At 27.6% G+C, this 15,945-nt stretch overlaps 2 protein-coding genes across 2 annotated transcripts; both read left to right on the top strand.

The window, feature by feature from the left end:
- Window positions 1-645: 645 nt before the first annotated feature.
- On the top strand, window positions 646-6,998 carry LOC113383221 (CLIP domain-containing serine protease 2-like). Its single transcript, XM_026621474.1, has 8 exons — window positions 646-813; window positions 3,464-3,676; window positions 3,745-3,896; window positions 4,459-4,565; window positions 5,428-5,574; window positions 5,651-5,765; window positions 5,837-5,953; window positions 6,073-6,998. Exons 1-8 carry the CDS (start codon window positions 732-734, stop codon window positions 6,988-6,990), a joined length of 1,851 nt encoding a protein of 616 aa, XP_026477259.1. The 5' UTR covers window positions 646-731; the 3' UTR covers window positions 6,991-6,998.
- A 2,437-nt stretch (window positions 6,999-9,435) lies between these two features.
- Window positions 9,436-13,801, top strand: LOC113383561. The gene is made up of 3 exons (XM_026621818.1): window positions 9,436-9,789; window positions 12,068-12,363; window positions 13,610-13,801. The coding sequence occupies exons 1-3, from the start codon at window positions 9,645-9,647 to the stop codon at window positions 13,799-13,801; spliced, it is 633 nt and encodes a 210-aa protein (XP_026477603.1). The 5' UTR covers window positions 9,436-9,644.
- The last annotated feature ends 2,144 nt before the right edge of the window (window positions 13,802-15,945 follow it).

Consider the following 15,945-nt stretch of genomic DNA (forward strand, 5'->3'; position numbering starts at 1 on the left):
TTTTTACAGAGGTAACACTGTATATAACCTCGATCTGGTATTTTATCAAAAATATTTCACAGCAGAATTGGAATAACTATTTTTTAACTTTTCTCTTGTATTTAACCTAATTTACTTTTCTATATTTTTTTCATTTACACCTTTGCCAGGGTAAAGGTCCAGTTGTTCTTATTACCACTCACATACTAGCTTTTATAAGGTTAATATAAAACTATATATATATAATAAATACTAAAATAAAATAAAATAGTTATCAATTGAAACTAAATTAATTTTCAAGTAAAAAAGGTTTACCCAGTTTTAACGCAAAGATATGTAACAAATTATATACAAAAGCGTTGGTATTAGATCAAATATTAATAATCAAATTCACAAGTAATAATAGTATTAATATCATTCAATGTATAATAAATTAATACTAAATAACATTTTATTAATAACCACAGCTAATAAACCAAAATATCAAAAATTCATATTAAAAACTAAATTATACAATTTTTTATTCAAAAATTACAATGTTTCATATCCCTGTGACAAACGGAGACGATTTAAAGATTTTTTTCACATTACAACTTCCACACGCGAGTCATATAAGGTCAAATTGTAGCTCCATATAAATAAATAAATATTTCTGGATTATTATTTTCCGATTGTGAACATTCATAAATGGTTAAAATTGTGCATACTGGATTTTGTTCAATAACAAATAAATTATAGTTAATTGAAGTGAAATGTTTATAATTAATTATGTTTTGTTCATACTGGTGTGGACTGTATTAGTTGTTACAGCAACTGAATTGAACAAATATGAAGGTCAGTGAGTTCAACTCTTGCCAAAAAACAATAAATATAACCTGAAACATTATATATATATATATATATATAATATATTTAACAAATATTAAATATTATAGCTCTATCCAGCTTTATCCAAATTATAAGAAAATGTTTCTTTGTCAATAGCCTTGTAGATTGTATAGCAATAATAAAGAGAATATTATTTATATAGTAAAACCTGTTTGAGGCAATTTTCAGGAAACTGATAAAAACGTGTTTTAAGCGAGAAATCGTATCATCCGGATAAGGATATTTGAAAGTGCAGGAACCGGTATATTGTGGCGAATTACGCGGTAGAACCTCGGAGCATAATCGTATTAACGGGGTTTTACTGTATTATAATTACATCTATAATTTATATATATATATATATATATATATATATATATACATTTTAATTTGCTTATTATCTTGGCGTCACCAGTCAAGTTCACAGCTTTAAATAGTTGGTTTTTCTTTGAATTACGATTTGTGAAGATTCCTAGCAAGTACAATGTAAACAACAAATTTATTCATTAAATTAAAAATAAAATTAATGAGATTTTTCATAAAATAATTGATCAAATTGCAGATACAAATGAATCTTTAATCAACTTGCGGATCGCAAAACTTCAGATAAACTTTTCTATTCGAATCTTCATTGCATCAATTTTTCTGAATATTTTTTGTTTAAACAGCAATCATAGGTCCAGCCCTGGCGTAACCGGTAACTACGTCGGCTGGCACAAACTAGTCCTTGTTTCGATACCTGCTTCGGCCAAGCTCGATATCAAGCAGCATCATATCAAATTTTCTCTTAAGTTCATAGATCTCGAATGAAAATCGCCTTTTGCAGGCTTTTCTAACACACAATTCTGGTTCCACCAATCGACAAAAAATAATAATGTTTTTTTTTAAAACTCAAGTAAAAAATATATACATGTAATATCTTACGATACCCCTCCCTTCCCCACGTGATATTTCGTGATTTTTTGTCAAACCTCCGCTCTCCCTAAAAACCCCACGTGATTAATAGACGCCCCCTTAGGGTTGGTTCACACACCTCTATCATTTTTCCTAAATTGAAATAAATAATTGCAATTATATAATTTTATCACGTAGAACCTAATTAGAGATGATTCTATATCAAAACATCGTACATACTTAAAATTCGATCAATAGATGGGAAAGGTATTTTAAATTAATATTTTGATAATAAAATAAAAAAAGTCATTAATTAATTTTAAAAATTCAACTTATGTAGAAGCACGTGGTAAACTTTATCCATGGAGTTTCAAAAAACACTACGTTTGCGCCATTTATTTTGAATTTGAATAGGTGTCGCCTGAATATCCTAGGATATTCCAATTAAACGGTAACAATATATGTTTGATAAGAAAATCATTTTTTTAAGATAATAAACTAGATTATTGACACATTAAAATTCCTCAGTGCACAAGTAGTCTAAGGAACCTATTCTGCCGCATAACAGAAAAATGTTATGGCAAGGCCATGTTATGCACCAACTTCCATACATCATACTACTGAATCATACTGAATACTATCAAAATGTCATGTATTTGATTGCATTCAGGCATTTTACACATAAACTGCAACGTCAGTCGTATGTTATGAACCTGAGTCAGAAAGACCCTGTTATCTAAGATCGTTTCTTTTGACATTTTTGCGGTTTCTAGTTTAGATTTTCTATCTGAAAACCTTAGAAAAACGCCTGACTGCACAGTAACCACATGGCTTTTTGTCAAAGTTTTGTCAAGTTCTTCATAACATAGCCTTGCCATGACATTGGTCTATTATAGGGCAGAATCGATTCATATGACATCACACTCAGTTCAGAATTTATTCACTACACTTAGTATTGGGACCTCATTCTATTTTAATAAAATTGTATACTATATATATTTAGTATACTATAAAATAAAATTTTCAGAACGCCAATAAAATAATATAGATAATACTAAACTTCTAAATTTACTTCTTTACTAGTTGAGATGAAAATTTTCTATCACAGATATGAAAAAAAAAGATAAGTTGGTTGTGTCTGGATCTCCAAACAGGTTAATGATCGAAATTATAGTTTGTGTCAAAAATTCTATAAATGATCAGATAAAATAGGTAATATAGGCTTTTCTGTAAATAAGAAGCTATGGGTTTATTAGCCAAGTCAGCCAAAAGTCAAGCAGTAGTGAAAACGGTTTTTACTTGGAAATATGGATAGCAATATATTTCCAAGTAAAATAGCCCCTGCCCTACATTACTGCATCCATAAAGAATTTATCGCTATTATAGAACTGTAATACTATAGTATTTATTATAATAAAATTCATCGTGCATTTAGATAGGACAACCGTTTGGATTGTCCCAAAACGGGCAAAATTAGTTAAGTCAAATGAGCACATCAACTTATTAGACCTTTTTATTTCTAATCCGTGGTAAAATAATAATAAAACAAAAATAAGCAAACATCACAAATAAATTTGAATAAATTAAACTAAGTTAAGCTTTGGCATCAGCAAAACTGTAGCCAACCACATGTGCGCTATATTTCATCGATATGAAATTGATTTAGAAAACATAGATGATTTTTGGCAAATAATCAAAATTATTAATCTAATAATAATTTTAGGTGATTTCTGTACCGATTCAAAAAATGCAGTGGGCAGGTGCACCCCGTTTGATTTGTGTGCAGGGGTGCATTCGACTATTTACAATTACGATACCAGACCTATCCTGTGCGGATTCAAAGGAAACACTCCGGTAGTCTGCTGTACTTCTGAAAATTTAGGACTACCGCCTGATAAAGTTGTACCGAAAAAAGTTGGAGATCTTGCCCTCGAACGTAATTAATAATTGATTTATGTTTAAGAAATATTTATATAAATGTTTTATAAAAGTTTTGGTTTTCAGATTGTAACAAATATAGTTTGTTAACGCACTTGTGGGTGCCATCATTATTGTACAATTTTAATGGAACCCTAATAGACATGTGCAGACAAACGCCGCAGAATAATTCAGATCTTCCTTATCCAAATCCAGTGCCTAGGGAATATCCTTACATGGTAAGAAAAAATATTCATATATTTATAATTGTATTTTTTTTTAACTATGCGCTACCTTTTCTTTCTCAATTTTTTTTTCTTTTTTTTATATAACAGTATAAATTTTGAAGAACTTCATGTAATTAAAATTAACTTACATTCATTGACTGCTTGTATTTTTTTGTACTTTTTTGCTGGCGATAAGATGTAATATCTATGCAGTAAGCTCGAATATCTGTCTTATCTAAAAAATATTTTCCATTTTAATAACTTCAAAGATTTATAGAAACTACGAATAATATAGAAATAATTTCTAATCAATAAACTTACGTTTAGTACACGGCCCAAATGTTTAATTTGTTTTATTATTTTCAAGAAACAGGGTAAAATACTCTTTGTTTTGGGGATAAGGAATGTTTTCTTCATCAGGAACTTTAAAACTAAACTTTGGTAATTTTAGTTTAATTATATAAAAAATATTTATATAAAATATATTCAACATTTACTTATATTGATAAACAACCTGTATTTCATATGATCATGTTTAAGTGATGTTTACTTATATTATTAATTTGTGTCATAGATTGCCTTTGCTGTAGGTCCATTGGAAAACATAGATTATGTCTGCTCCGGAGCTTTGATTAGTGATCAGTATGTGTTGACAACTATTTCGTGTGCCAAGGATCCAATGTAAGTTAATTACTGCATAATATTTATAAAAATAACTTCAAGTTTGAAAACAGATTCATGAATCAAAAATATTTTTCCTATAGTTCTATTATTTCCCATCTTTTTTATCTTTCCAAATCGTTAACCACTTCTTCAATGATTCAATGATATCTTTTTTGGTGGTTACTTATGATGATATATAAATTTATTTCCAAGCCGCATATATAATAAGAATATTGCAATAATATTGTAGCAAAGCCCTTTCTCATTTCTCTGTTTTCCATAAACCAACAAATATTTTGCAAATTTGCTATAATTTTAAATAACTATATGCATGAGCAAAATATAGTTACTGAAGAAAAATGTCACCAAGAATTGGTTCTTAATAGATTTGATATAGCATATTTCACCCACATAGGCAAAAAATATTGTTGATCTGGTATGGATTTCGATTTATGTTGCCTACTTTTAATTTTTAGAAATAAATTCAGGATTTGCACCAAAATCTAGGCGAAATTACTTCTCGCACGTCGGTCTTCCTAATAATAGCTACCCGAGCTAACCATTTTTCTTCATCTGATGATATTTATTATGCAAGATTTATTTCAAGAAATGAAAAAAAAACTTATAAGAGATATTCTCTTTTATTGTCACTTATTTTTTCATAAAAATAAATAAAATCGTAGTGTATTCGAAAAAATTCTTTAGTATGCCAATTCCTTTACCATTCTATACTAATCGGATCTGTATATTTGTTTCTATTTTTTTTTGGACAGCTATTAGATGGCCATTGGTCTAATTTTATAAAGTTAATAGGCATTTTTGTGAATGTAAAGGAGTATTTTCAAATGAAAACATAATTTCGATCTATATATATTTTTAGGCGAGGATTTATTAAATGGGCAGTAGCAGGAGACTATAATCTGTATGATGATTTGGATGATGCAGTGCCTGAGTTAAGTGAAGTAGCTTACATTTTTACCAACACACAATCCAGTTCGGACTTGGCTGTTGTTAAACTTAAACACAAGTAATAAATGAATAATTATTATAAATTCATTTTATACAATTTTTATTTTGTCTATTGAATATTGTGTTATCCATAGATTTCAGTTAACTAGGTATGTTATTCCTGCTTGTTTACCTACAAGTAACGAAAATGTGAACAAGGCTTTTGCCACTGGATGGCATTTGACAAAATATCAAGGGGATATGAGTAAAGTAAATATATTTTGTCTATATTTTACATCAACTTATAAAAAATCTAAAATTGATAGAATATTTGATCTTAGGCACTACTTCAAATAAAATCTCAATCAGAATGTCAATATTTAATGCAAGGAAGAAATTCTCGTAGTAACGAACCAAAAGTATGTGGAAAACCTGCAATGAAAGCTGATTATTGCCAGGTAATAATAAATATCTGATTTCAGTTATTTTAATTTCAAATTTAAAACTACTTACTACTACGTACTACGTACTTCGATTGGCATTAAATCAAATGTTGATAGTTAATTAATTGTTTCAGAGAACAATTGGTGATCCACTAGTAGCTCATCGACCTGGAATTTATTGTATGTATGACGTTATAGGTATCACTTCATCTCCTGGTGAGCCATGTGATGATGCCAGTATATTTGCCGATGTCAAATCAAACATTGCCTGGATTGAGCAAGTGGTTTGGGGAGAAGGAAAACCATCGAACACTCTCAACCAAGCAATCCAAAATAATATAAAAATGTATAATGTCGCCGATATGTCAGCCTTACAATCTTTTGCGGGACCAGATAGATCACCTATCAATCATCCCGATAATAGTTTTAATACAACGGGAGCGTTTGATTCGACTATAAATTATAATTCGACTAGATGGCAGAATCGAAGAAAACCGCCACCTTTGATAAGACCCAATCATCATATACAAACCGTTCAGAACAACACCAGCACCATGTGCCCCATGGCATCAGGAGGTCAAATGAAATCAGATTGCAACTTTCAACAAATTTCAACTGACACTGCATCCAGTTTCAGTTCTATCAATGATAGACGACCGCAAGAAAACTCACCAGAAGACAGTACACCATATGCTTTTGAAATTTCTGATATGAATAGAATAGTTTCTCAGCCGATTGGCCAGCGAATAAACGTTGAGCCTAATATGCAACAGAATATTCCAAAGACAGTTTCCATAACAAATGGATCAATTAATCAGATTCAAAAACAGATTTTGTGGCATCGTACTGGTAATACATATATCCAAACTGGCATACGAACGATCGGATCCAATGAAAAAAACACCCAAAAATCCGGACGACAGAATTCTGGCAGACAAAGTGTATCCATAAAGGATCTTATAGAAACCCAAAGAATTTACAACTTTGGCCAGCACACGTGGTCCAACAATGACCAAACGAATAGAAATCGACTTATTATGCCGAATAATTAAATTGTAAACAACATAGTATTTTAAATAAATAAGCGATATTAGTTATCACTCAGTGAAGCTTGGAATTATTAAGTTCCCGAAAAACAAAATAATTTTTTCTAGTGAATCTGATTTGCTAATTTTATGTTTATTGGCCTTTTAAGTCGTTCTGAAAAATTTGACATAAAAAAAAGACAAAAGTATGTATGTAGGTAGGTGTTTTCTATATAATATAACAAAGAAAATGCTTGTATGTATGCCAGGCATAAAATAATAATACCGACTAAGACCTCCGCTTTTCTATATTTCTTCTGACCCTACGGAAACATGTGTATGTAACTAAAATTTGACTTTTCGTCATAATTTTCTCAAAATATACACCGATTTAAATTTTGTGAAAAATATTCGATGAAATTTGATGAGGGCTCGGGATCATTATAGTTTTGCGAGACGATTGCCAACCCGTCTATTATAATTTGCAGTTAAATCTAAATGCAGATTTTAGTTAAATTATAGAAATCGGTAAAGGTTGCACCTGGCGTTTTTGTGATTAATTTTGACAAAACTTTGTGATAACGAATTTCTTTAAATTTTTATGCACTTACGTACCTACGTACGGTAGTTTATTGATGAAAATCATTAAAATTTGGAATAGAATTATTCCATATGAAAGGCACTAAAGCTTTGAAATTATAACGAAATAAGTTTAAAAGTTGCTAAATTTGATTTATTATTAATTGAGTTGTTTATTTACACATATCGGAAAGTTCATGCAACTTGCCTCAAGGTAAAATAACACTTACAACTAGTTTAGCTTCGGGATATACACCCTATATTTACCTCATACTAATCTTTTGAAAAATCCTAACTGTGCTGAAGGTTATATTTATTAATTGAATTTAAAATTACAATATAAAGTACGCAACCAGTGAATGTTTCTAATGGAAAGGATGAATCTGGTGTTTTAATTATATCATCAAATTTTTAATGTTCTAGTTGTAATTGATCCTTGAGGTCGATAAAGAGCACTTTGAGCATAAATTTGAATATGCTTATTATATTTTATTATTGTCTAGGATAGGCCTTTGGAAATTACTACTGATCTAGGCACTATTTATTTAACCAACTCAATGCAAAATGAAGCACAGATTTTGCAATCATGTTTTCCAAAAAACTGAGTTATAATTTGGAGGTAGTTGGTATTGGTATTTTGCCTTGAGGCAAGTTACATGAACTTCCCGATATGTGTAAATAATCGACTTAATCAATAAAAAATAAATTAATTTATGAGTAATTAAAAGTATTCCAAGTGGATTTATTACACATAATTGAAAAAGAACGAACACGTTAACTCGAAGTATTTTCTAAAAGCAAATTTTTACAAATCAATAATATTTATAATCGAACCAGTTTTCGTAGGACTTTAATGGTTTAGTATGTTCCTTAAGACCAAGTACTCTATCGTTATACTAATAATAAGAAAATCGTCTAATTTTAATTTTAACAAACGTCAAAAAAACTATAGTTTGTTTGAAATGAGTATACTCATTTTCTCATACTTTGATGAGTTTTTAAAATTAAACTACTTGTCGTAAGGCCGAAACATGTCAGTAAGTTCTATAAGACCATGATATATATCGTCAAAAAAAAGTCATCAAAATCGGCTTAAATTTTTTTTTCAGCCGTTAATTACAAGAAAATTAGGTAGATTTCACCTAAAACTAATCGGTATCATTCCGAACTAATATCTTTTAACAGCTTTTAAATTTTCAAAATCGATTCAGAATTGCGGGCTGAAACGTGGACAAATTTTTTTTTCACTTTTCTGCGATTTACGAAGGAACAGCTCGGCCGATCGTTGCACAAAACCGACAAAAGCTAGTCCTCATCGAGATGCATCGAATGGCTTTAAAATTTTTAAAATTGGTCTAACGGTTTTTGAGAAAACGTCGATTTACAGCAAAAAATCTGTTCACACACACGACACGCAACACACACATACTTTTTTCAAATTTGGTCTCATTCGATTCAGAATGGCTTGAAACGTCAAGAAAACACAAAACTAGCGAATCGGATTTTTTGATGAAAACAAACTTCTCCTTCGGGAAGTTGAAAGATAAAATCAACATCAAGAGCATAATTGACATGATTGGCTATAAAAATTGATTCAGGTAAAGTCGTTTTTTGTTTCATAATAAAAAAGTTCATAATATCAATAAGTAACAATAAATGAAGATGAATTATATAACTTAAATATTTTTTAAGTTACGTAACGTTAAACAATTTCTTTTGAACAATAAAAAAAAATTTAAATTCTAACGGCTAAATTATGTTTACTTATCATAGTCATAAACCTTTAATTTCAGAATGGAAATTCAACTCATCGTTTGTCCGACAGATGGTGCTTTCAGAGCGTCCATCAGTATTTTAAAAAGTCAGTTTGACGTATTCGAAAAGTTGGGCTTGCATTGCTAAATTATATCAACAAATCCTCAAGAAATAAATGTGATTTTATTTGTTTTAAAGTATTAACATACTCTAAAGTGCTACTAAGTGCTGTATGTTTAACAGACAAGAGTACGCTATGTAATATGTAATATATAACATATAAATTAAGTGTACTTGCAGTTCTAACCCTCATAAATAGATATAATTGATATAAAATATAAATAAAAATGGCACAAAATTTACCCATGGAAATAATGGAGCCCGAGGAAATGATTGATTCTGAATTAGTATTTATTGTGCCCCCGGAAAGAACACAAGAAGAGTATGAAATGCAACATTTTGGATTCACCGCTAAAGGCTTTGTTGAATGTGGTATTGTAAATAATGAAATAATGAAATAAACATAGTGTACAGTATATATATATATATATATATATATATATATATAAGTTCTTATAGGGCGTTACATCAAAGAAAACAACAAAGATTTATATAATTCCAAACATTTCGACATTAAATTTAATGCCATCATCAGTGGATATTAACTTTGGTAGCTTACATCTAAAGATGTGTACACAGCATAAAAAATTAGCACTAACATTTATACAACTAACTTGTCAACACGATGAATTTTTATTCTTTTTTATATAAAAAGAATAATGATAATTTTATTTGATAAAAATGTGAAAAGTTAAGTAATTTTTGGATCAACTTGTGTATCATACAGTGCCCGAGGCTCATTTAATGATAAAAGCTACCAAAGTCAATATCTACTGATGATGACATTAAATTGAATGTCGAAACGTTTGGAATTAAAGATTATTTTATAAATTTTTGTTTTTTTTTCTTTGATGTATTGCCCAATAAAAACTTACTCATATATCTCAACATTAAATATATAATGTTATAATATTACATACATTATATATATATATATATATATATATATATATATAATGCATATAACTTAGTTTTCTTACAAAATGAATTAATTATTTAAGTCTCAGAAAATGTAGCTCTATTTCATTTTTTGTTTCGAGGATATGTGATACCTTCTTTGTCAAGGACTTTGTTTAATTTAGAAAACAATTTAATTTGTCTTACTAAAAATCATATTATATTCTTGTTAAAAAATATATTCTAGAAGTCGAGTTTTATATATTTAAAATGGTATCTAGAAATACTCTAAAATCCTACATACTCACTACGGTAAACATCTATAGCTTTATGTATTTTCAAATTTAATTTCTAGTGAATGTTTGAGTTTGATTTTTAGTAAGACGAATTTAAACAAATGGTATTTGAATTCAATTCAATTTTAATGCGAATATTGATGCTAAAGGGAAGTTTACACAACTATCCAACATTGAATAAGAATTTATCGAATTTAAGTTTTGAAATTGAAGAGAACAATTATGTTCTGGTATATTTATTAAGTAGTAGACAATATTTTTATTTGTATAAGGTCACAGAATTTGTTCATTTAGATTTCTAGAATGAATATGCCATTTAATCTATTTCTAAAGTATTGACCGAGTGATATATTAATGATAATTATTATTATTAATTAATAATATATACATATATATATAATATATATATATATATATATATTCATGATTCTGAATTTAATGCTGACATATGTATTAAAATCTAGTAATCGGGCATAACATCAATGAAAACATGAATTTCTTTCAAAAATGTATTTTAGATTCATACATTTTGGCTAAAATCCTAGTCTTCATTTGGTGGAAACTAAAAATAAAATTAAAAGCTAAATCAATTGAATTGGAGTGAAAATTAAAAAAATAAAAAGAGTACTTACATTTAGTTAATCTTAGTGTTAAATTAGAAGATTTTAATAATCCATGGTATCAGGATATGGTAATGTACTGCACTATGTAATATAAACATTAAATCTGTAATTAAACAATATTTCACAAAATACTAATTTAAAAAAATCACAAATAGATTGTGTATGATACATGTGTTTTCGTAAAAGACTTTTAAAAAATATTTTTACCAAGATTCTACAATTATATTACATAGTGTAGTGCAAAACCATATCCTGATATCATGGATTATTAAAATCTTCTAATTTAACACTAATTGTAAGATTAACTAATTGTAAGTACTATTTACTCTTTTTATTTATTTTCTTTTCCAATACAATATATATATATATATATATAATAAATTATATATATATATATATATATATATATATATATATATATATATATTATATATACATATATAATATATATTAAATGTTAAATATGAATAATACAACACTCAGATTTTTAACACACACTTTATTTAATAATTACAGACGTTTCGAGACCATGGTATGCCTCATCTTCAGTGTAATTTCAAAAACAGTTACTTATATACTACACATTTTTTAATATTTCATTTAAATTACATTTAATTTTTGATATACAAAAAATTCCTTGCAATGCTTGACTCTGTACTAAAAAAACATGTGATACTTACACTTAAAGTGTGTGTTGAAAATCTGAGTGTTGTATTGTTCATATTTAACATTTAATATTCGTTCCACTCATATCACAAAATTATATATATATTATGTTTGAAGGCTTCTTTATCAATATTCACAATCGTTTCTCTAACTTTTCTTTCTTTGCAGTATGCCAGAATGCCGAACGCCATGCATCAACTATACTTCAAGAATTTGAAAATCAATACATTTCACAAAATGGTAGCAGTAGTGAATTTGCTAAATTTATGCAAAATTATAAAGAGGCTTGTCAACCTTCATTAGATACATTCAGAGAAAATATCAAGAGTTATGCACAAAAATATTTTGTCATACCATCCAATATTTTATTGCCTGGAGATGAAGATCAGGAGAAACAAATTACGGATGCAGAACATGAAAAATTAGATAAAGAAATTGAAATGTTGGAAGAACAAATAAAGAATGTAAGTACATCTTCGTTAACAATTGCATATATATTTGTAGATGTGTTAATTCTTGTATACCACGAATTCAAAAGCTAAAGTTTATTGAATCTGCATATTTCGTTTTACTCATTTGGTGAGAAAAAAGTAATCTGCTTATATAAGTAACACTAAATTATTACTTTGTTATTCATACAAGTGTTTTCTTCAACTAAATGACATTTTTGATATATGATTCTTATAAATAAATTTTTTAATTTGCGGGTTTTTTAATTCATATTATGCCAGAATTAAAAATTATATATATATATATATATATATATATTATATTAAAATAATTATATATATAATAAAACATAAAATATTATATATATATATATATATATATATATATTTTATATATATATATATATATATATATATTTATAATTAATATATAATATGAATTATATAAAATTATAACTTTATATTGTATTCATTATTATATTATATATTTTTATTATATGTGTTCAAAAATTATGAGGTGTGTTCAAAAAGTACCCGGAATTACTAATAATTAAATTTCGCGGGTCTGGAGTGTCTGATTGTCAAAAATTTTTTTTTATTGTGTTGGTATACATGCCCCTAAAGTATGATGAAATTTTCAGCTATATTCACTGTTTACTTTGTCTGTGGTAGTCGCTAAGGTTCGACGTGTTTTTCTGAGCTCGGCGATTTTTACAATGGAAGAATTGAAAAGTCAAAGAATTTGTATTAAATTTTGCGTAAAAAATGAAATAAAGTGTTAGAATTAGAATTTTTTATATAATTTTGATGTTGAAATATGTGATATTCAGTTTTCAGGGCAATACATCAATTAAAAAATTTGTATGACTTTAAAACATTTTTATTTTTTCCATACGTTTTGACACATAGTTTTGTGTCATCTTCAGTGGACTATGTAATTGTAATAATCCTAATTATTTCCTAATTATAATTGTTCACAATGCACAATGAAACCAATTCTTGTCACTTTAAATGTAACAATAATAAATTTTTTGAATGAGTTATTTTATGAATTTGTAAAATACATCCCGCTATACTGTATTCCGATGCAAGACTCTTGCATAGTCATACAAATTTTTTAATTGATGTATTGCCCTGAAAACTGAATATCATATATATAATATATATATATATATATATATATATATATTATTTTATGTTTTATTATATTGTAGCTAATATATATAATTTTATATTATATTATATTATATTTTAATTTCAGGAAAACGTTGAGCAATCTGAATTAGAGAGGAATGAGCATCTATTACAGAAGTTACTTGATAAATCGGAAAAAAAGTTGGAACAAATAGAAAAAGAAGTCGATGTATTAAATGAAACATTAGATCACACTGATTCTGAAGAATTGGATTATATACTTGTACAAATTAAACAATATCTAAATACAAAGATTTAGAATGATTATAGTTTCATTCAATTTGTGATGTCTTTAATGAGTTATTTGTAAGTAAATCTATATTATTTATTTGCGTTATCAAAAATATATTATTTATTTGCGTTATCAAAAATAAGGAAATTGGTTGATTTTTGCAAAGATGTAAGCAATTATTATTACATATATATATATATATATATATATATATATAAACAGTGAAACAAGCATATACACACATGTACAAATATATACTTGTCATCTCGTTATTTCTCATAAATTTTTGAAAACTTTTGAACAGATGGCAAGAGATTTATATAAATATATATTTTAATTTATATAATACCCCAATAATTTATATGTTCATAAATTTTTTTTTCCCATAGAACTAAATACAGTAGAAACTCGATTAACCAGACTAATGTTATACTAAAGTATAGCATTAATCATGCAAAAATTACTCTGTTCTACTGTAATGAATTAAAAACGTGTTCTATTAAAACTTACTTCAAGTTTGATACATTTGTATCTTGGACATTTTGTCATACTCATTAAGAGTAGGATTCGATGATCCAAAAAAGCCAGCTTCAGCTAGTTAATTCAGAAAGAGCAGCAGCTTTAAAAACTTGCTGACAGAAGTTAAATGTGATTCCTAAAATTGATATATTTAAGATATTTCAAATCTCAATCATCATTACAAAATCTTATCGTCCACCATTACTAATTTTACAAGTATAAGTACTTTTTCCTCGGGTACCTTAGGCCTTCCATGAATACTCAAAGAAACAAAAACAAATTTTATTGGATATACTCATATATACATTCAACATCTAGATAGCTTCTCCTGAAAATTTAAATAAGTGCAGAAATCAAATAAAATAATAAACATGAAATTTTGATTTACATAGTTTATGTACGATTAGCGACCCTAGTTCAGGAACAGGAACTTTATGTTCAACTATTTTTTTAGATCTCTGTCTTGATTTAGATTCAGTCATGATATAATCAATTGCAAAATTTAGAAATTAAAATTTTATATTTGAAATTGAGAGTGATGTTTATTCAAGATATCTTTCAGGTGAGCACATCAATTGACATCAATAATGGTTTCAATAAATATGTTATTTCTTCTTTAACTATTAGAATCCTGAACTGTATTATGATCTTCTTTGGAGTAGTATTTTCCTAAAGAATTTACCATAAATATACCTACCAATGTAATAGTCTTTCATAAACCGCTTGAGTCGGTTATATTTTTTCACTACAAATAACTAAACAACAAAAAAAAGAGTGCGCGTAAGTAAAACCTATTGGCTACTGTACAAGATGGCATTTAAGTAAAAATCATATACCAATTTTGAATAATGTTTATTAGTAATATGATAACACTCGTGATGCACACATTTATTAGTGCCAACCATTATACACATTTATATAATGACAAATTATAAATTTTATATTTATAATAGCATTAAAAATATGTATAATATTTAAAAACAATAATGTAATTAAAGTCATACTTTAAATATGACATAATCGGCTTGTCATTGTAATTAGCATTTCGAAATGAACCATCATTAGAGAAATGAAGTAATTGTATTTTTTTTTTTTTTCGCTGGCGATATAATCTCATATTCTTTGAACAGCTGTAATATCTGTCTAGCCTAAAAAATATTTTCCATTTTAATAACTCACAAAGATTTATAGAAACTTTACAAATACAATTTACGAATAATATAGAATTTATTTCTAATCAATAAATTTACGTTTAGTACATGGCACAAATGCTTATAATTTGTTTTAATATTTTTCTAACTCAGACATTTTTCAATAAATCAAGATTTGTACTACGATGTAACTTTAAAATGTTTATTTATCTATGCCGATTTCCTTGGTGATATCGGTACGCATACAACGTTGATGCCGGTACGCATATAACGACAGATCTCTATTTACATACACGACGACTAATCACAATCGACACGTAAGAAATAATCTCATCAGGAATGGTCCAGCCAATCTTTACCAAAAACTAATCGTCAAGAAACCCAACTAACGAGTCTTTCGAACAGTCTTTGAATGTGTCCATTCAAAATTTTTCCATTTTCTATTCAAAATTCATGTCGAATTTTTGGCTAAAACATGGGTAAAACGTCAGCGAATTGTAC

The sequence above is a fragment of the Ctenocephalides felis genome, unplaced genomic scaffold, assembly GCF_003426905.1.
Source record: "Ctenocephalides felis isolate EL2017-DRISC unplaced genomic scaffold, ASM342690v1 CF-g0.4_SCAFFOLD_03570, whole genome shotgun sequence".
Lineage (NCBI taxonomy): Eukaryota > Metazoa > Arthropoda > Insecta > Siphonaptera > Pulicidae > Ctenocephalides > Ctenocephalides felis.